This window comes from Oryctolagus cuniculus, chromosome 1, assembly GCF_051225735.1.
Source record: "Oryctolagus cuniculus isolate XC-2025 breed Fujian yellow rabbit chromosome 1, ASM5122573v1, whole genome shotgun sequence".
In the NCBI taxonomy this organism is placed as follows: Eukaryota; Metazoa; Chordata; class Mammalia; order Lagomorpha; family Leporidae; genus Oryctolagus; species Oryctolagus cuniculus.
Window position 1 is genome coordinate 122,810,288 of NC_142867.1, and position 23,221 is coordinate 122,833,508.

General features: G+C 41.4%; 1 protein-coding gene across 6 annotated transcripts in view; it reads right to left on the reverse strand.

The window, feature by feature from the left end:
* ARHGAP32 (Rho GTPase activating protein 32) overlaps positions 1 to 23,221 on the reverse strand; it is a 318,906-nt gene that overhangs the window by 110,201 nt on the left and 185,484 nt on the right. For all 6 annotated transcript variants that reach the window (XM_070048334.2, XM_070048333.2, XM_089314208.1 and 3 more), the window contains one exon: positions 19,731 to 19,817. In XM_070048334.2, the coding sequence (XP_069904435.1) occupies positions 19,731 to 19,817 (87 nt within the window). The remainder of the gene's footprint in view (positions 1 to 19,730; positions 19,818 to 23,221) is intronic.

Below are 23,221 nucleotides of genomic sequence, written 5' to 3' on the forward strand. Positions count from 1 at the left end.
GTAGGGTGGGAAGAATCGCTATGTTCTTAAATTTGTATATATGAAATGCAGGAAGTTTGTATACGTTAAATGAAAGGCTTCTAGGTGAAAAAAAAAATGAATGAAAACTTTGCGGGATGCAGTGTAATCATGCAGTCAGATAAGCCTTATGGATCTGCCCCTAGAAAAGTGCTGGGTTTCCACAGAGAAAGAATATCCTGCCATTGATTTAAAAAAAAAAAAAAAAAAAAAAAAAAAAAAAAAAAAAAAAACCACAACAGTACATAGTTGCTAGTTGCTGCTGCAGTTTTCCTCTCATTACCTACAGGAGCAGGTTTTGACCTGCTTCATAAGCATCATGAGCAAGAATGGAAATCATCTCATTTTAGCTAAAATGAGATCTGCTTGTGTTGATCTCATGTTTGGTAGAAAATTGAGTAATTATGCAGCAGACAAATTAGCACAGTTTCAAGTTATTTTATTCTTTATTTCTAGTTTCAAAAATCACAATGTTTATGAATAAGTGTGTAAAGGTGATGACAACAAGCCAACATATTGATAATGCTGAGCTTTATATGAGCCTGATCATATTGTTCAGGAAGAAAATGAGTTTTTTCAAATGTTTCCATAGAGATATACTTTCTTTTTTTTCTTTAAAGATTTTTTTTTTGAAAGGCAGAGTGGACAGTGAGAGTGAGACAGAGAGAAAGGTCTTGCTTTTGCCATTGGTTCACCCTCTAATGGCCGCCGCGGCCGGCGCACTGCGCTGATCCGATGGCAGGAGCCAGGTACTTATCCTGGTCTCCCATGGGGTGCAGGGCCCAAGGACTTGGGCCATCCTCCACTGCACTCCCTGGCCACAGCAGAGAGCTGGCCTGGAAGAGGGGCAACCGGGACAGAATCCAGAACCCCGACCAGGACTAGAACCCGGTGTGCCGGTGCCGCAAGGCGGAGGATTAGCCTAGTGAGCCGCGGCGCCGGCCTTCCATAGAGATATACTTTCATTCATTTTCTTTTAACTTATGTTGTTCTTACTACTAGCTGTAACCAATTACACAGTCAATAATTCTCATTATAAATAACATTAACTAAATTAATTTGTAACTTTCATCCACATTAAATTACCAAATCTATCTTTAGAAATAAATCACAGGGGCTGGCGTTATGGCATCCTGGGTAAAACCACTGCCAGCAGTGCTGGCACCCCATATGGGTACCAGTTTGAGACCCGGCTGCTTCACTTCCGATCCAGCTCTCTGCTGTGGCCTGGAAGGCAGTGGAGGATGGACCAAGTCCTTGGGCTGCACCTGCATGGGAGAACAAGAGGAGGCTCCTGGCTCCTGGCTTCAGATTGGCGCAGCTCTGGCCATTGTGGCCAACTGGGGAGGGAACCAGCGCATGGAAGACCTCTGTGTGTGTGTGTGTGTGTGTGTGTGTGTATAACTCTGACTTCAAATAAATGAATGAATCTTTAAAGAAGAAAAAGAAGTCACAATTTATTAACCTTAAAAAAAAAAGGAAAAGAAAGAAAGCTGGAAGAATCAGCAGTAAAATCTGACAGTATAAACAGAGATGCCAGTAACTGGTAACATCCAGTTTTGAAAGGCTATAGGGCTGACCTCATGCAAGAAGCCAGGACATAAGTCCTTCTTGGGACTTGCCTGAGAAGATGCAGGAGGCTCTGTTGTTCCATCCATCTCTTGGGTCCTCTGGCCCCTCCTCCATCTACCCTGGGGCTTCCTACTGAGGCTGCTGGGTCTCATCCCTGGACTTATGGACTCTGCCTCTGCAGGTTTAAAGAGTTTGCAGAGTCTCCACAGAAAACTGAATAGGGATAGACAAGCTCTGTGGTTCTTAGAACCTAAAAACTTGGCATTCAGAGCCCTGTGTGTGGCATTCCCTCCCCCTCACATATCCCTGCTGTGAAAAAGCAAGAGCCAACCAACCAGGAACAAGCCACTTCCTTCATTCAAAGATGCATCTCCAAGGAAGAGAAGGACTTTGACTGTTCCTGATATTGAACTACAAAGTTAGCTGCTGATGGGGGGCAGAGGGCTTTTTCCCTTGGGGTCACATCCTCAGTGGACTGAGGCACTATTGAAAACTCCCTTTTCTTTGAGGTAACATGTTTAGTCTTTGGTGAGACAAACTCATCAGGGCTACCTGTGACGTCCCTGTTACACCCAGCTTTCCACAAAGAGGGAGGCACAGAGGCTGTGTTGCCTTGCTGGCTAGTGCACACCCTTTCACGGTGGGGCTTATGCAACTATGAAAAGTGTAGCAGAGGCTACTGACTGCCAGACGCGCTCTTTATTAGGTAGAGGACTTTGCTTTTATTCAGACTTCAATGCTTACAACTTAAATGGACTACATTTTCCAGACCCCTTGGCAGCTAATCAGACCGTATGACTAAGTTATTGCAAGTAGAATGTTTGCAGAAGAGTATAGGACAACTGGAATTCTCTTGTAGGGAAACTAACTCTTCTGGGAAGAGATTTCCTCCTGCCATTGACCTGGAACATGTCCAAGGTGGCTGGCGCTCTCAACAGTTAGCTTGGGCCATGAGGTTACCTTGAGGATGAAAGCTACTGTGCAAGGGTGCTAGAACAGAAAGGTACAAAGAGCCCAGCTCCCTAACCACCACAGAGGGCTAACGTGCTAGCCCTGGACTGCTTGCCTCTACACCGCTTTGAAGGATGAGATAAATAAGTTCCACCACTGGTGTTCCCCATGTTCTGGCACAGGCAACTGAGTGTGATTCTAACAAATATATTGAGAACTCTAAGAATGGCACCGCTTAATTTCCTGACTAGATAGAGGCGTATTCTCTCATTCTCCGGGGATTCAGCAAGCTAAGGTGAACAGCACTAACTTCAGGGCTACCATAATAGGTTTGATCCCCTGATCTGATATTAGCTGTGTGCTACAAACAGTATTTCTGCATCTCTGTAACCATTTAGTTGTCTTCTCTCCTCATCCCCATATTGAGCATTTTATTTTAAGTAATCAGAAGAAACTCTAGGTAAATGCGTATTTGTGCTTATTTCTGCATAAACAACCCTGCTGTCATAATCTCATGAATATACTGGTGGGGTTAAGTTAGATAAAAACACCCATAGTTAAGGCAGTTCAGAGCATTGGACAGAGGGAGGCCATCAATAGAAGAAATAGCAAATGGATTCTCTAGATCAAACTCCCATTAACAACAAGAAAAACTGGGCTTTCTAAGTTCAAACTGAACCACAAGTCTACTAGACCCATGAGGGATGGTACCCAGTTTTCCATGGCATTGTTCCCAAACCCTTGAGCCTGTGCCTAGCATGCTGACCATACAGAGTGTGGGGAGCAAGTCGGACTAGACTAAGTTACTGGAATTAAGACTTATTCTATGCATCTGCTCTCCCACAATATGGCGCTAAGAAGGGAGTAAACAACTTCTACGCAGCTGCCTCTCGCCAACTTGAGTGATGACCTGCAGGAGCTGATCCTGCTCCTGATTGGAGGAGAGCAGCATACTCGGCATGTGGGTAGCAGAGTTGGGATTGGTGGAAGAGGACTATAAAGGAGGAGAGAGACAAGATGCACCAGGAACATCTATCTGAAGGAACACCTGAGCAGCCCCCGAGAGAGCCAGCCGGCGGTGTGCCGCTCCCCAGCGGAAGTGGGGAAAGTGGCGGGGGAACCGCCCTTCCACGGAGGTGGAAGGACGGCAGCCAACCCGGGAAGGACCAGCAGCAAACCCGGGAAGGACCAGCAGCAAACCCGGGAAGGGCCGAGCAGACGAAAGAACAGTGCAGGGTCTAGTGTTGTTCTTCCACGGAAGAGGGGGAGCAACACAGAGAAAGATTTCTATGTGGGGCAGAAGCAGAAAGGCCAAGCTGGCTGGGAATACACAAACACCTCTCAACCTAGGTGCTTTTAAAAGACCCCAAATAGCTGAATTGTGAGAGAAGCTGTCTACATGTGCCTCTGACTGACTTTGACTGACTGCCAAAGCCCATAATGACCCCAATGCTCTGTCCTGACATAAGAAAAACACGTTGGTAAAATTCAACATTGTCAGTCCCTTGGTTGGTTCACAGCTGTGGCCAGGGGAGAGAAGTATGGTAAACTATGTGAAGGGGGAAGTGGACCACTCTGGTTAAAGAAATAATGGCAGGACTTCCACCCTGGCGGTGACCCAGTCTTCAGTAACACAAAGCTGTAGTTTTCAAACTGTCTTACTTTTGGACTCTCCTGGCAAGGCAAAAGACCCTGTCAACCTCCAAAACTATTGCCAAAAAATAGTTAACAATCTTAGAATTGGAAGAGATCAGCTAATTTAATTCAGTCTCTTTCTCAACTTATAAAGTGTTGTGGAGTGGGCAGCCAAGGTCACAGCCAGCTAATGGCAGAAACAGGCCTAGGACTAGGTTCCCAATTCCCAGGTTGTGTTTCACCATGAAACATTAATTTGGCCAAATGACTTCTTTATCAGTTATATTTATTTTACTCAGTTCAGAGGCAGAGAGACAGAGATGGAAGGTTAGAGTTCCTATCCATTGGTTCACTCTCTAAATGACTGCATCAGCTGGGCCCAAAACTGGAAGCCTGGAATATAATCTGGGTTTCCTATATAGGTGAAAGGACCCAACTACTTGAGCCATCACTGCTTTTTCCCCAGTCTAGAATAAAGCTGGAGTCAGGAGCCAGAGTCAGGAGCCAAACCCAGGTACTCCAATATGGGATGTGAGTATCCTATCCACTAGGCTACACACTTGCTCCCTTGGTTATAGTTTAACATGTAATTCAATTATCAACTAACTGAGTACAGTCTCACTTTAAAACCTTCATCTTAATATGATCTGAAATTCAAACTACCTAGAGGACCCTGGAACACCCAAATTTTGAGCCCCAAACAACTTGAACCAAGAAAGAAACCATGAAAATAGCCTACAGAAACTAAAGATATTTGGAAAAGAAGGTCCACATTTTGAAGTAAGTTCAGAAGCTTACTGGTCTGACTGCTAGGAAAAAACCAACTGGGAGCATGACTGTGCACTGATGCCCCATCCATTTCCAGAACTGCTGTGCTTGACATAAAGGGAGTCCCTAAAAGACCAAGGCCTGGAGAGTAAAAACCTACAAGCCGCCAGGCACATGTTTTCCTCATAAGCCACAAGTCTAGATCCATTCTCCATGCACTGACCACCCACAAGGTGCCAGAAGCTTTTCTATATATTTGATTCTTATATTCAAGGATAGGCATCAGAGAAGTGACATATGCAAGGCCACAAAGTTAGGAATGGAGCCAGAATTCACACACAGTCCCTGATCTGACTCTAGGCCTCTTTCCGGACTCTTTTTTTTTTTTTTTTTTTTTTTTTGACAGGCAGAGTGGACAGTGAGAGAGAGAGAGACAGAGAGAAAGGTCTTCCTTTGCCGTTGGTTCACCCTCCAATGGCCGCCGCGGCCCGCGCGCTGCGGCCGATGGCAGGAGCCAGGTGCTTCTCCTGGTCTCCCATGGGGTGCAGGGCCCAAGCACTTGGGCCATCCTCCACTGCACTCCCTGGCCACAGCAGAGAGCTGGCCTGGAAGAGGGGCAACCGGGACAGAATCTGGCGCCCCGACCGGGACTAGAACCCGGTGTGCCGGCGCTGCAAGGCGGAGAATTAGCCTAGTGAGCCGCAGTGCCGGCTAGGCCTCTTTCCAACATGTCAATAAGTCTTTGGGGAAGGAGGCTCAAATAAGGAGTTTTAACTCCCAGGAAATAAAAGGTGGAGGCCAAAGGTGCTGCAATTCCATGTGCCATCTGTCCCTGTGCTGCTCACACCATCTGAGCTTCCCTGGCAGAACCAGTCTTGAGGATTCACTGCAAGGATTCACTTGCAACCGCAGCCAAAGACAATGGCTACAGGAATTTGCATGCATTCCTGCATTTTTATCGTGGCAGAGAAATAAAGCTAACTCCTTTAAGGCATTCATCTGTGTTTCCCTGGTATTTCATTCTGCTACTTTGCCCTGCATCTCCTTCCTGGTGCCTGGTGCACATTATTCTTCCCCTTCACCTCTCATCACCTAGGTGACAGCTAGAGCTGGCAGTAAGCCATGACCAACTGCGTCTTCCTGGGACACTTATTCCCTGCCTTAGGTATTCACGTGCCCATGAGCACATACATGTTGTGGGGTCGCAGGGCCTTGTCCTGACGAAGTCTTTCAGCCTGGTGTTTTTTGCTTTTGAAATGCTTCTGCTCAGCCCCATGGCAGGCCTGAGTGTGAGAGCACACGCTGCAGCTGAGCCAGGTGGGGGCTCCTGTACTGATTTTATAATCTCTAGGTTCCTATTCTCCCCTGGCTGGGACATATGGTTCTCATTTCTAATCTCTGTCACGTGTTTCTCAATGTGAAATCACCTTTGTCTCCTCTTGCCCTGTGACAGTGAAAATCGCACACAATGGCTGTGCTGCAGGGCAGGAGTGAAGGAAGGTAAAGTGCTGCTCCTTTGGGTTAGCGCCAAGCCTCAGCAGGTCCTGGGTTCCATATGGGAAAGGTTTCCTCCTCTCTCCCAGGCAAGGCATTGGGATGAACAGCCAGACAATCTGGGCTTGTTCTTCCATTTAAGTTTCAGTTGGTACCCAGGCCACAACGCAAGACCCTCCCTGACATTTGCCATATTAGTAAACACAGTGTGACTACTTACAAAGCGATGTAATCACATCAAACCAATGGTGACTCCTTTCCAAAACCACTGCAATGGTCTGCACAATGCTATTCACATTGTAGCACAGAACCCTCAGCCACTGGAAACTCCTTTTGTTTAAACTTCCAGAGCTCAAAAAGCAACACCTGAAGGAAACCAATTACATTTGCTATGATAAAAATAATAAATCATATGTATGCATTTCGGCAAAAGACAATACCAAGGCAAATCACTAAATGAATATGAAAATACAACTTTTCCAAGCTTGTGGGATACACAGTGAAAGCAGTGGTTAGAAGGAAATTTATAGTATTAAAAGCTTAAGTTAGAAAAGAAAGATCTGAAATCAGTCAGCTATGTTTTACCTTAGGAAACTAGAATGAGAAGAGGAAATTAATCTAAAGTAATCAGGCACACAATAAAAATGGAGCAGAAATCAATGAACATGAACTTAGGGAATCAATAGAGAAAATTAATAAAACCAAAGTTTATTCTTTGATAAAATTAATAAAATTAATTTCTAGACAAGTTGAGAAAAAGATGAAAGAAATAAAAGAGGAGCATCATGGCAGATAATATGGACAATAAAAGGATACAGAACAACTCTATGCCTACAAATCTGGAAATCCGAAAGAAACAACCTGCCAAAACTCCCCCACTCACCAACCCACACACACAGACAATTTACACAGGTCTTCATCTATTTAAGAAATTAAATTAATAATGAATATCTTTCCTAAAATAAAAAAGCAACAAACCTAGATGGATTCACTGATAAAGTCTACCAAACATTTAAGGAACAAATTATACCAACTCTAAAATCTCTTCCAGAAGACATAAACAGAAGGAATACTTTTCATCTCACCCAATAGCAAAAGTACACAGAAAAATATGGAAGAAAACTAAAAACCAGTGTCTTTCAGAACAGACATTCAAAAATCCTCAACAATATAATTTGAATCCAACAATGTATAAAAACTATTGTACTCCATAATTAGGTGAGGTTTATCTTAGGTATGCAAGGTTGGCTTAACACTCAAAAATCAACTACTGCAGTCCATCACATCAACAGGTTAAAGAAAAGTCACACTATCATATCCATGAAATACAAAACCATTTAACAAAATCCTATACCTATTCAGTAACCTTTACATAAATGGGAATTTCCCTAACTTGAAAAAGAATATCTACAAAAAAACATTTACTTAACCTCATATTTGATGATAAGCTTGTTTTTCCATTGAGATCAGAAATAAGGCCAAGATGTCCCATGTTATAATTGCTTTTTAATACAGTACTGGAATTCCTAGCTAACATTTTCAGAAAAGAAAGTACAGTCATGTGTCATTTATCATGTGGGAATTTTCTGAGAAATGCAGTTAAACAATTTCATTCTTACATGAACAAAATGTACTTATACAAACCTCACAGTATAAGTCAATCATTCAATGTGGCCTCTTGATGCTATCAAGAGTTGTAACACACATGAGATGTATGAGGCTGGTGCCAGTGTAATACGGCACACTGTCCTACAGTAAACTCTTTTTATATATAAGTAGAATACATTCTAAGATACAACACAAAGTATAACATAGTGGCAGGTGTCTAGTGGATAATATGCCCACATCCTACAACTTCCATATCCAGCCTGTGACTCAGCTCCCAGTTAATACCGACCCTAGGAGGCAGCAGTGATGGCTATAGTTCCTTGCCATCCATGTGGGAAACCTGAATTGAGTTTCTGATTCCTTGCTTCTGCCTGGCCCAACCCAGGCTGTTGCAGGCACTTGGGTAACGAACCAGATAGATATTTTTCTCTGTCTATGTTTCTCAAATTTAAGAAATTTCTAAAACTACAACATAATATATAAACCAGTAGTACAGTTGTTTATTATCATTATCAGTAGTATGTACTGTGCATAATTGTATGTGCTATATATTTATATAACAGGCACCACAGTAGGTTTGTTCATATCAGCTTCAACACAAATACATGAGTAATGTGTTGTGCTAAGATGTTATGACAACTATAGTATCAACAGGTGAAAGAAATTTTTCAGCTCCACTATAATCTTATATATGTAATTTATGGAACCACCATCATATACATACTCCACTATTGACTGCAACTTGGTTATGTGGTGTAAAAGGCGTTTAGATTAGAAAGAAATATAACTGTCCTTATTTGCAGATGATAGAAATATCTATGTAAAAAAATTCAAAGGAATTAACCAAAAAACTTCTAAAACTAATTAGCAATTATACCAAAGTTCCAGGATATAAGAATGACATACAAAAGTCACTTTCCTGTATAATAGCAACAAACAAATGGAATTTGAAACTGAAAAATATTGGTATTTGTTCTAGCATACCAAAAATGACATACATCATAAAAAATGTACAAGATCTACATAAGGAAAATTACAAAACTCAGGTGAAAGGTGTCAAAGACCTGAATAAATGGACAGATAGTCCATGTTCATGGATAAGGACACTGTATATATCAGGATATCAGTTTTTCTCAATGATATTTAGATTCAATTAACTCCCAAGGAAAATCTTAACAACTTTTCTGTTATCAAAAAAGTGTTTCTAAAGTTTAAACAGAGAAGTGAAAGATCCAGAATAGCAACACAATATTGAAAGAGAAACCAATTCAAAGAACTGATACCACCCAAATTCAAGACTTAACTATAAAACTATAGTAATCAAGACACCATGGAATTGGCAAAAGAATAGAGAACCATATCAACAGAAGAGAAAAGAGATCCACATAAAGTCAATTAATCTTTGACAAAGAAAAAAATGGCAATACACTGGAGAACAGAGTCTTTAAAATGGTTTGGAACAACTAGAAATCAACTTGCAGAGAACTAAATCTAGACACAGAACTTACATCCTTCACAAAAATTAAATTAGAATGAATCACACCCCTAATACAAAACAAAAACAGCAAAACTCCTAAAAGGTAACAAAGGAGAAAATTTGGGTGACTTTGGTTATGGCAATGATTTTTAAACACAACACGAAATGCACAATTTACTGAATAAGTGACTGATAAGCTGTGCTTCTTTAAAATCTAAAATTTCTGTTCCGTAAATGATAATGTCAAAAAAATGAGAAAATAAGCCATAGATTAGAAGGAAATATTTACAAGATACATCTAATTACAAGTTACCCATAATATACAAAGACCTCTTAAAACTTAATAGCAACAAACAACTCAATTTAAAAATGGGCAGGGGCTGGCACTGTGGTGTAGTGGGTAAAGCCACCGCCTGCAGTGCCAGAATCCCATATGGGCACCAGTTCAAGTCCTGGCTGCTGCACTTCCGATCCAGCTCTCTGCTGCAGCCTGGGAAAGCAGTAGAAGATGGCCCAAGTCCTTGGGTCCCTGCACCCGAGTGGGAGACCCAGAAGAAGCTCCTGGCTTTGGATCAGCACTGCTCCAGCCATTGTGGCCAATTGGGGAGTGAACCAGAAGAAAAAAGACCTCTCTCTCTCTCTCTCTCTCTGCCTCTCCTTCTCTCTCTTACTTTGACTTTCAAATAAATACATAAATCTTTTAAAAAATGGGCAAAATATTTGGATAGACATCTCACTAAAAAAGATATACAGGCCAGAGCCGTTGCTCACTAGGTTAATTCTCCGCCTGTGGCACCGGCATCCCGGGTTCTAGTCCTGGTTGGGGCACGGGATTCTGTCCCGGTTGCTCCTCTTCCAGGCCAGCTCTCTGCTGCGGCCTGGGAAGGCAGTGGAGGATGGCCCAAGTCCTTGGGCCCTGCACTTGCATGGGAGACCAAGAGGAAGCACCTGGCTCCTGGCTTTGGATCAGTGCAACGTGCCAACTGTAGCAGCCATTTGGGGGGTGAACCAACAGAAGGAAGACCTTTCTCTGTCTCTCACTGTCTAACTCTGCCTGTCAAAAAAAAATGATATACAGATGTGAATAAGCATATGAAAATATGCACAACATTTATGTCATTAGAAGGAGAATTACACATTGAAACAACAAACCTGCTGGAATGGCTAACACTAACAATAATAAATGTTGACAAGGCATTTCTGCTGGGAGAAATGCAAAATGGCTCAGTAACTTTGGAAGCCGTGGGGCAGGTTTTTTTTTTTTTTAAAGATATATTTATTTACTTAAAAAGCAATTAGAGAAAGTGAGACAGACAGACACACACACACATGGTGGGAGTGGGGAGAGATCTTCCATTTGCTGGTTCACTCCCCAAATGGTTGGAATGGCTGGGGATGTGGCAGGCCAAAGCAAGAAGCCTGGAGTTCCATGCAGGTCCCCCATGTATGTGGCTGGAGCCCATGCACTTAAGCAGTCTTCTACTGCTTTCCCAGGTGCATTAGCAGGAAACTGAATCAGAAGTGGAACAGCTCGGACTTGAAACTCAAATCAGCACTTATATGGGTTGCTAGCATTGCAGGCCGGAGCTTAACCCACAGTGCCAAAATCCCAGCCGCCAGGTTGACGCTTTCTACAAAACTAAGCATATGCTTAATGCAATCAAGCAAGTGCATTCCTTGATATTTACCAAAATGAACTGAAAATGAAATGAACAAAATCCTACTTACAGAAAAGTTTACAACAGCCTCATTGAAAATTACCAAAAGCTGGAAGTGACCAAGGCGTCCTAGAGCAGGTGAATGGATGAATAAAATGTGATACACCATACCATGGAATATTGATCACTGTAGAAAGAAATGAGCTGCTGCTGCCAGTGTGGTGGTGTAGTGGTTAAAGCCACTTCCTGTGATGACGAGATCCCAAACAGGCACCAGTTTGTATCTCGGCTGCTCCACTTCTGATCCAGCTCCCTGCTAATGGCCAACAGGCTTCAGCATGGCTTAGTGCTGGCCATTGCAGCCACCTGGGGAGTGAACCAGCAGATGGAAGCTCTCTTGTTCTCTATTCCTCTCTGCCTCTCCTCTCCCTCTCTGTCTCTCAAATAAATAAATAAATATATCAGGAAAGGATAAGGAAAAGGAAAGAAAAAACAACAGCTACTGAGGATGAAAAGACATGGAAGAAATTAAATGCATATTACTGAGAAAAAAAAATCTGAAAAGACTACATACTATATGATTCCAATGATGTAACATTCTAGAAAAAGCAAAACCATGAATATATAAAAATGTTAGTGTTCTGGAAGGGGTTAACGGCAGGGTGGGGGATAAAGGCAAAGCACAGAGGATTTTTAAAGCAGTAATACGACTCTGTATATCATCACAACATTGGACATGTCACATTCATTTGTCCAAACTCATGGCATATATAATCCCAAGGGTACATCGTAATGTAAACTATGGACTTCGGGTTATAATGATGAGTTACTGTGGGTTCCACAATTCTACATGTCCTTATAAGTTCCTTTATCATAGGGAGGTTATCTGAAAAAGAATTGATGAACAATTACCTCTTTAAATAAAAGAGTACTAAAAAATTCATGGAAAATAAAATGCTTATTTCTCTGCTACAAGAACTCTTTGAAGTCCTCTCATGTACATGGATTTCAATATTTTTCTGTAACAAAATAAATGTATTGTTTAAGATTTTTATTCATTTGAAAGATGGAGACAGAGAGCTCTCATCGGCTGGTTCACTCTCCAAATGTCTACAAAAGCTGGGGCTAGGCCACGCCAAAGTCAGGAGCTGGGAACTTAGTCCAGGTCTACAACATGGGTGGCAGGAACACAAGCACTTGAGACATCATCTGCTGTCTCCCAGGAAGCACTTTAGCAGAAAGTTGGAATTGGAAACGGATCCGGGACTAAACCTAGGCATCACAGGAGATGTGGGTGTCCCAAGCAGCATGCTACCCAACAGGGCAAACACCTGCCTCGAAACCTACCTTTCTTTTGTTTTCACATTTTTTTAAGATTCATTTTATTTGAAATGCAGAGGGAGAAAGGGGGAGAGAGAGAGAAAGAGAGAGAGAGAGAAAGAGAGAGAGAGAAAAAGCATCCACACACTGGCTCAACTCCCCAAATAGCCACAATGGCCAAGGCTGGGCAAGGCCAAAGCCAAGAGCCAGGAACTTGACCCAGATCTCCCACATGGGTAACAGCGGGCCCAAGTAGTTCAGCCATCTTCCGCTTGCCCAGGGACATTAGAAGGGAGCTGGATCAGAAGTGAAGCTGTGGAGACTCAAACCCAGTGCCCATTTAGGATGCCACTGTCGCAGGCAGTGACTTAACCCACTGTACCACAACACTGGCCCCTAAACTTATCTCTTAATGGCATTTTTTCTATGAACTTTTTGAAGTACACTTATATGTGAACAAAAGAGAACAAAAAAGAGACCTGATTTGAATCTTGGCTTCACCCTTTCTTAAATGCAGAACCTTACACGTTACTCCCAATCTTACACAGCAGCGACAGTGAAAGGGGAATGACAATGCTGCTGATTCACAGAAGCATCCAGAGAGTTAAACCGAACGCTGGCGCTCTGCCTAGATACTCTGTCGGTGCACAGATGCTCCACCAGCATTAGCATTCACCCCCACTCCCATAGCAACCGCATTTTCTAAAGGGACTGAGCAGAGGAGGAGATACTGAACACCATGGAGTGTGTTTCTGGTGGAATTTCAAGCATGGGAACATAAGAGAACAGGAGATGCTTTGAGGCAGGGAAGCATAACCCTGAAACCAACTGTTCTCCCCACCTCCCATAACCTGAATGTGACTTCAGATGACTATAAATATATATACAATTCTTGATCTTTAGAAAAAATAAATGATTAAATGATTCTGTATCAAAAAGTAGTTAACATGACTTCATACTCTCCAACTTCAGTAGGAATCATCAATATCAACTACTCTAGAGCTGACAATGAGATGATAAAATATTAATTGTTTTACTAAGCAATAGTTACACCACAAAACTGTACTTATGGAAGGAAAAGATCAAACAGGATTTTCATTAGGATACATGTTAAAATCAATTCCCATAGCAGTTGGGTTTAAATTAGTCATTTTAAAATTAATACTTAGGAGTGGGCATTCAGCACAGCAGTTAAGATGCTGCTTGCATCACCCAACAACACAGCTCTGGGCTCCTGGGTTTGGCTCAGCTCGTCACTAGCTGTTTTGGGCATTTGAAGGAAGGTACCAGTAGATGGAAGATCTCCTCCTCTCTCTTTTTCTCTCTATCCAACTCCTTTCAAATAAGATGGAAGTTTGAAAAACAATGTTTTTAAAGAGTAGCTGATGCTTACTTATCTGCCAAAGAATAAAGCAACACACAACCTGGTTAAAGGATTCGACGCCCTGGACATTATACTCACAAATGTTTATTCTATGCAGTTGTGCTCCATAATCAATCAGGGTTTATCTAATTTTCTTCACTTTTAGATCATTAAATATTCAGCATCTGGAAACAGTAAAGTTTTCTTTCTATATCTATCATGACATTCCTGAATTTCCTAGGATCTTTGTCAATTTTCAATAATTTTACATTAAGATTTTTGAGAAGTATGTGATTTGCAGAGGAAAAAGCAGTAGGCTGAGGGACTGATCAACTTCAGAAACAAATTGGAGACAGCATTTCTTCATCCACAGAAGCTGATGTTTGATATTTTGTTTGTTTCTTTACTTGGAGAACAGAACAAAAAGATAAGGGAAGGAATATTAGTTAAGATAACATACTCTAAGCACAAATAGTGTGCAAGAAAGAGAACTGAGGGTTCCAACAGGGCGTCACGGATCTATTCTTCAAGGTATCTGAGAGAGTGCTGTTATCCATGGACACTATTCAGCTGAAACACACGAACAAGGCAACATGAAATCTGTATGATTGGCATCTGTTCTCACTGTTTTGAGCCCATGCTATGTCAGCTGTGAAGTATTTCACTACTACTAAGACTACATCTATTACCCTGGGATTGCACTCAGTTGGCCTTGACTATCCTTCCTCAGGGCCTCCAAATTATAAGGTTTAATTTTAATTTTTATTTATTTTCTTTTCATTTGAGAGAGAGAGAAAGAATGAGAATATGAATTTCCTCCATCCACCGGTTCACTTCCCAAATGCACACAACAGCTGGGGTGTGCCAGGCTGGTGTTAGGAACCAGGAACTCAATCCACGTCTCCCATGTGGGTGGCAGAGACCTAAGACCTGCTGCCACTCAGGGTGCACATTAGCAGGAAGCTGGAATCTGAAGCAGAGCTAGGCCTGAAATCCAGGCACTCCTACACGGGATGCAGGCATCCCAAGCAGTATCTTAACTATTACCTCAAATGTTCTCCCTGTAAAGTTCATTTAAATGTATATACGTAGATTAATTTATTAGGTTACATAGATATAGATATAGATATGAATGCTATATAAGGCCCTTGTCCACTGTAATTACACAAATAAACTAGATGGTCAGTTTCAGTGTACTTATATAATTCTTAACACTTGGAATATATGTGCAATTTTAGGGTAGCCAACCAAATCATATTAGAAAATGGTACCATAGTAGGATGGGTTAAACTCCTGGTCCTTTAATTTTATGACATTGGAAAGTTATGTACTATCTTGAGTCTTTGCTTTACTATCTCTAAGATGAAAACAAGGCTACTGGTCTCACAAAGCTGTCGTCGGAATTAAATTACATACTATTTGTCACAATATCTGTGTACCATACATATACATGATCAAGAAACACCTGCCAGATTTGTATCTATTCATGGAACACAATGGTTTACATGTTTGGGTTATCTAAAAAGGAATAAAATATTTAAAAAGCAGGCACAGCCACAATGAAAAGGGTCAAAATAAGACCTGAAGAAATTAGTACCATTTGCCACAAAGGAAAAAGATGATAGCCATTTGCCAGTTCTAAGTTAAGAGAATAAGAGAAGGTTAAAAAGGAAGAACCTAAATTTTTTTATTAAATAAACAACTTCAGGTGCAACCTATTTAAAAAATAGAAATCAGAGCCAGCACCGTAGCTCACTTGGTTAATCCTCTGCCTGCGACACCGCCATCCCACATGGGTGCCAGGTTCTAGTCCTGGTTGCCCCTCTTCCAGTCCAGCTCTCTGCTGGGGCCCGGGAAGGCAGTGGAGTGTGGGGAGCAACTGGGAGCAACCCGGACTAGACTAAGTTACTGGAATTAAGACTTATTCTATGCATCTGCTCTCCCACAATATGGCGCTGAGAAGGGAGAAGCAACTTCTACACAGCTGCCTCCAGTTCAACTAATAAACTGTAGGACCTGCTCCTGATTGGAGGAGAACAGCGTACTCGGCGTGTGGGTAGCAGAGTTGGGATTGGTGGAAGAGGACTATAAAGGAGGAGAGAGACAACATGCACCGGGAACATCTAAGGGGAACATCTGAGGGAACACCTGTGCAGCCCCCGAGAGAGCCGGCCGGCGGTGTGCCGCTCCCCCGCGGAAGTGGGGAATGTGGCAGGGGGAACCGCCCTTCCACGGAGGTGGAAGGGTCGGTAGCCAACCCGGGAAGAACCAGCAGCAAACCCGGGGAGGGCCGAGCAGACGAAAGAACAGCGCAGGGTCCTGTGTCGTTCCTCCACGAAGAGGGGGAGCGACAGTGGAGGATGGCCAAAGTGCTTGGGCCCTGCACCCACATGGGAGACCAGGAGGAAGCACCTGGTTCCTGGCTTCGGACCAGTGTAGCTCCGGCCGTAACAGCCATTTTGGGGGTGAACCAGTGGAAGGAAGACCTTTCTATCTGTCTCTTTCTCTCACTGTCTAACTCTGTCAAATAAAAAGAAAAAGAAAATAAATAAAAATAAATAAAAAACAGAAATCATTGAATAGCTTCTGGAACAGATTACATCAGTGTGAAGTATACAATGATGACCTTATCTGAAGACTAAGCAATTTCTTAAATCTGTTCGAAACTGAAAATTCCAAGGAGATGTAGAAAAAGCTGGGAGCTAGGAAGCTAATGTCCTTAGTAGATCCTGCTACTTAGATTCCATGTAGTTTAGGACAGCCACCTCACTAAGGTGAGCCTCAGTTTCCTCGTTTACATAATTAGAGGGTTTGATTATGAGTCTTAGTTATAAAAATTATTCCAGTTTAATATGACTTCTGGTGACATATGGTTAGCCGTGGGAATCCATCAAACATTACTTACAGTGTAACAGAGAAGAGGTTCAAGGGCATTATTACAATACAGTAAATTACTACTTTGATGTAGTAAGTAGTATGTTGAGTAGTCTGAATTTTTTAATTAGCTTAACAAGATATTTACAAGTAGATAATAACCTATCTAGGTCACTAATACATGAGGTACAAACAAATAACTAACATTCCAATATTGGTATCCAAACACCATGCTTATCTTTTGAAGCTCATTTTGAAAAAAAAGCATAGATACTTTAATATTTTGTTCGCAGGAATAAAAATATTATCATTCTTGGATGCTATACAGAATATAGATTAATTAACGGTTTTTTCCAAGCCAAACTGTATATAGCTTTATCAAGGATTCTTTTCATAAACAATCATGGTATTTCAGATAGGATATGGGCAGACAATCATGACAGTACATAACAACTTTCAACTTTGCTTTTCAGTGGACTACCAGAATCAGAAAACCACCATGAAACCCAATAAAGTCTTCATCTGGTGCTCTGAAAAGGGGAAGTTTAGAGTGAGGGCTGACATTTCGCATTTAGCATGCTGTTTAACAACATTTCACAAGCTGACCCTGGCTTTCACAAATGAAACGAAAATCGCAGAATGATCAATCTGAAGATCCACAATCTAGAAAAAGAACCTTTTTGGAACCACTGCTCTCTTGAAGGACACCCTACCAGTGTTGTCTCTGTGAAGTCTAGACTGCCTGTCTTACTGGTAACAAGTTTTGGGGGTGCAGATCCCAACAGGTCTCTGGGCTTAAGGGAGTTAAGTCTGTGCTGAAGGTAGGCAGGGAGGAGCACGGCAGAACAAGTTAGGTTGTACAGGGATTGGTGAATTCACTCCTGACAACCCAAGCCTGTACTCCAGATAAGTAAGATACACTTGTATTCATTATTAGTAACAGTTGATCAAAAAAAGTTCTTGATAGTACCGCCAAAAATAAACTCACCTAACAGAAGCATTTTTACAAAATATTACATGAAACTTAGTGATTTAAAGCAGCCTGCTTCCTCAAAGAAATTGTGACAGAATAAAACATATAAATAATATGTGTTAAAAGACACGAATGCTATGTGACTTAGGCCATCTTATTTAATACAAGTAAAATTTGATTTCCAATCCCATATACTGACACCTAAAAGTAAAAGCACTTAATCTGGGAACAGTTCCCTCAGCATCAACAAACCTGAAAACTTAAGTAGTTCCTTTATGATATAAGCACTAAAATGTTTAGATTATTTAATTTTAACTTCATGTACATGATTAATATTTTTTGAGACAAATCATGAATGTTGTGAATCTTACTTTCTCTCAAAGAAAACAAAAAAACTTACTTTGTAATTCACTAACAGGAAGAAGGCTCAATGAATGTAAAATAAATAAAGAAGTATACAAAGTGCTTATATGATAGAGGATGTAATACTACAACTGATATATTTAAAAATCTCATTAGGAGCAAGTCATAAAATTACCCTCAAAAAGTTCTAATCAAGAAACAGCAAACTTCAAACACACACATCTTATTGGTTAGAAAATATGAGTGGCATCTGAGGCAGAAAAAACTTAAGTCACTGTTTTTTTAACAGTACATGATCAACTGCTGTTTCATGTTACCTAATGACCAATAAATTATACCTTTCTTTTACTCTTAAAAGAAGTATTTTCACTTAAGGGTGTAAATCAGTAACTGCAAAACCAGTGTTACTAAATTGATCATGTCATCTCTGAGTGCATGTAGAAATGTTAACACGACCAGGAGTAAGATATCCATTAGTATAGTCACTGTTGCTTATTCCTAAGTGCTCAAAGCCTTAGGGAAAATGCAGAGTAGCTGCGATGCTAAACCACACATTCCACCAAGTGTGTACAAACAGATTATGAGGATACTTCAAAAAGTCTGTGGAAAAGGGAATTAAAAGCTATTCGTTCTAGCCCTAACCTAACTGTAGCCCTAACTTAAATTTTTTGAAACTGTAAAATTTTTGAAGTTGTGTATGAGAAGTCTTCATAAAGTTAATGTAAAATGTATATTGTGCAAAAATAGATATAAAATTTTTTATCAAAATACACATCTTTTAATTCCATTTTCACAAACTTTCTGAAATAGCTTATTTCCTTTTAAAATGATACCATTCATTTTCTTAAAAATTTTAAAATTTACTTATTTTTATTTTATTTGAAAGGCAGAGAGACAGAAGGAAAGAAACAGACGGAGAGAGATCTTGCATCTGCTAGTGCTTATCCCAAAAACCTGCAACAGCTAGAGCTGGGCCAGGCTGAAATCAAGAGCCGAAACTCAATCCAGGTTCACTCACATGGTGGCAAGAATCCAGGTACTTGAGTCGACATCTGTAGCCTCTGCGGGTATGTAACCACAGGAAGCTGCATCAGAAGCTGAGTAGTCAGGACTCAAACCAGGCAATGAGATGCAGGTGTCCCAAACAGCAATTTAACTGCTGTTTCAAGTGCACCCCCTTTGTTTGCTTTTTTATTTTTAAGGATTTGTTTATTTGAAAGGTAGAGTGACACAGAAAGAGGGAGAGACTGAAAGAAAGGTATTTTCAATCCACTGGTCATTTCCAAATGGCTTTTACAGCCTACGGTGGTCTAGGCTAAGGCCAGGAGTCATTAGAACTCCATCTGGGTCTCCCATGGGTGGCAGTTACCAAAGTACTAAGGGCATCATGTACTGCCCTCCCGGACGCATTAGCAGGGAGCTGGATAGGAAGCAGAGCAGCTAGGACTCAAACTAGTGCTCCAATATGGCAGGTGGGCATCCCAAGCAGCATCCTAACCTGCTACACCACAATGCCTGCTCAATTTCACATCAATATTATGTAAGTTTCCATGGGTTATAATTCTTTGGCAATTTGAGAAAGATACTGTATAAAGGAAATTAAAAACTCAAAATAACTCTCATTAACTTTATGTGAAATGGAGAACACAAAATTACCTGACAAGCAATCTGCACGAGGTAGACCAGCTCTTTAGATTCACAGCCATTTTTCATTACTTCATTCTGTTCTTCTGAAAGTGAAAGCTGTAATACAGAAGAATGGGAGAGGGAAAGTCATGCTTAATGAACTAGCATTTAAGAATACCTTGTCCCGTACATCAATATAATGTCAGACATGGCCCTGTTACTTATAAATGCGGATAAAATAAAACTCCATTTCTAGGAACCTTTTGGTACACTGCATCTAAAATGGAAAAACTCATAAAAGCAGTGAATAAAGCACATCCATTCTGGTGCAGTCTTCATTTGCTTCTTTAAGTGGTGCACACATGAAAGGAAGGCATTAACCTGGGTACTGAGAGACAGAAAGGCTTAATAACTTCAAAGAACCCAGACTATTTTTTTTTTTTGACAGGCAGAGTGGACTGTGAGAGAGAGAGAGACAGAGAGAAAGGTCTTCCTTTGCTGTTGGTTCACCCTCCAATTGTCGCCACGGCTGGCGCACTGCGGCCAGCACACTGCGCTGATCCGAAGGAAGGAGCCAGGTGCTTCTCCTGGTCTCCCATGGGGTGCAGGGCCCAAGCACTTGGGCCATCCTCCACTGCCTTCCCTGGCCACAGCAGAGAGCTGGCCTGGCAGAGGGGCAACCGGGAAAGAATCCGGCACCCCTACCGGGACTAGAACCCGGTGTTCCGGCGCCGCTAGGTGGAGGATTAGCCTAGTGAGCCGCGGCGGCGGCCCAAGAACCCAGACTATTACAGATTGCAACTGGCAGCCCAGAGAACAGCTGGTGCCTATAGACCTGTTTCATTTCAGACTTAGCATGTGGATCTGCACACTGGATTTTATTTTGTTTTTATTTAAAATAGCAACCAACATGTGCAAGCTAAGTTTCCAAATGAAAAATACTTATTTCTGGCTTCTACTGAAAACTCAGAAAATTAGGATTATTAGGGCCTATAAGACTCTCCAAAAGAGTTTGCCACAGAGCTAGTAGTATTTTTTTGTCGGCATCTAGGCTAAGTGTTAACTGTCATTCATCAGACTTGTGTTGTTATTTTTCTCATACCCCATATGCTTTGATTCATTTATGTAATACATCTGCCCCATCTTTGTGAACTTGCCATTCTGTTCCAAAGTTGGACAACCCTGAGTTAAATGTGTCAGTAAATGGCTATGTAATATCAACCTCCCTACTTACTCTCTTCTCTGAAAATCAAGATGATATAAAGCTATTGAAATTTGTAGGCAATAAATAAGAAGATACGTACCTATGAAATACATGAATCTCTTATCTTTATATTAATTAAGATTAAAAGTAGAAGATATGTAGACAGTTCATGGTAGTCAATAAGTACTTCACAAATGTAGCATATCAATAACAAATATAATAAATACAAAGTTGATGAAGGTATATTCTCTATTTAGGAAAGCAGTGTCTGACACTGAGTATTTAAAAAAAAAAACATATTTTAAGTAGAAGAATTTCCCAAGAAAAAACCATCAGTACACTATCCAAAATATGCCAGATCACCTGCGTATTTTTATTAAAAAAAAATCCAAGAACTAAGGGTAAAAAGAAACAGGAATGAAACAAGTTTCAGAAAGTAACAAGACTTACACCAGGTCTGGTAGAGAAGCAAGAGGATAAAGAACCTACCTTAGACAAATGAGAAAGTAGTCAAACCTGGAGTGACTGCAGGTAGAGTTAAGGACAAACTAAAATTACAGGGAGCACTCTGTAGCAGAATGTGAACGCCCACTCATCCACTGATTCCCACAGGTAATCAAGGGCACACCAAGGCTGGGGCAAAGCAGCCTTGCAAAGCAGAGACACACAAACCTGTGAGTTTGGCAGCCAATCTCTGTCGACACGCAGTGAGGGGCAGTAAAACAGATCACAGAGAAACTGAAGGATGTCCCTCTGAGTACACTCAGCAACAGAGGACGGCACAGCAAAGCTGAGGGAAATCCACTGAGACACCATATGATGTAGCTGCCTTGGTGGTCCAGGGAAGGGCAGAGGAACGGGAGCCCTCCAGAGCCACAGGAAGCTGGGAGAGGAGTGCGCAACCAGGTTGTAAAGAGCGGAAAACGTGCTCCTTCTCAGGGCTGAAGACTGTGGCTCTGGGAGAAAGCACAGAGGCATCTTCAGCTTTCTCTGTGAAAGACACCTCCAGAACCCACCCTCAGGATATTTAAAGGCTGTGAAAAACTCAGTCACATAAGACCTGCCAAAGGTCAGATCCACATCAAATGTAGAGCAATCTGACTTGGTCCCCAAATCTGAAACCCTGGAAGAAGAGATAAGCTCTCTCCTGGAGATAAATATTACTTACTTCCATCTTAGTCTTTTATATAATGTTATTTCACATTAAAAAAAATTACAAAACACACAGAGAAGGAAGATAATGTGACCCCTGGTCACAAGAAGAGACAATAAAATAAAGCAGACACAGAAATGAACCAGATATACAATTAATAAGTAAAAGAGTATAAAACAACGTTGAAAAGTAAAACAATGTAAAAAGACATCTAGAAAGGAGGGATTCTGAAAAGATGGCACAACAGGAAGCTCCAGGCGTCTGTCTCACCACCTAGACAGTCTGATATACTATTTTGGAACTCTGGTACCTACTGAAAACTTGCAACTTTCAAGGAAAGGTTTGGATGGGAAATTGTACTTCATTTTGCCAGTATCGGCTTTAAACACACTGGCAGTTGCTCATCCCTCACTCCCAGTACTGGGACAGGCAGCTGTGTGCATATTCCTGAACAGTGTCTACAGACCTCACAGCAGCCAAGGTGGGCAAAGGGATCCTGACTTCGAATATCGGGGGTCTATGCTGTGATTGCTGATTACCGCTCCTGATCACAGAGGTACAAAGGGGTATGTGGCCATTGTAGTGCAACTTCCAATGCTGTGGCAAGCCCCTTCCCCTCTGACTGAAGTGAATTATGGAAGACGTAAAGGGCCAATGCCTTTTCCCTTCTCCCCATCCTTGTATTTTTCTTTTCCCCTTTTGGGAGACAGACATCAAGGACTAGGGCATTCAACAGCAACTGTGTATATGGGAAAATTAGGAAGTGACTGCATATACATAGGGAAAGGTGCAGGCTCAGAAAAGACCAAGAAGACATTAAGTTTATCCCCAAGGCTCATCCTCAGCGCAGGCCAAAAGAAAAACAAACAAACAACATCCGAAACAAACAGAAACAGGAATAAAAAACCAGCAAGCTCAGAGGAAGAGGGAAAATCTGATTTTCAGAAATTCTACATTATTAGATTCAAATGTGCATTTTTTTTTTTTAAAAAAAGGCATGTAAAGAAACAAGAGTGGTCAATTCATAGGGAAAAAAGAATCAACATATATTGTCCCTGAAAAAGCCTGATGCTTGATCTACTATCAACTGCTGTAAAGAAGTTAAAGAACAAAAGGAAGAAGTATAAAGGGGTAAAAACCTAAAAATAAACCATAAAGAAATCT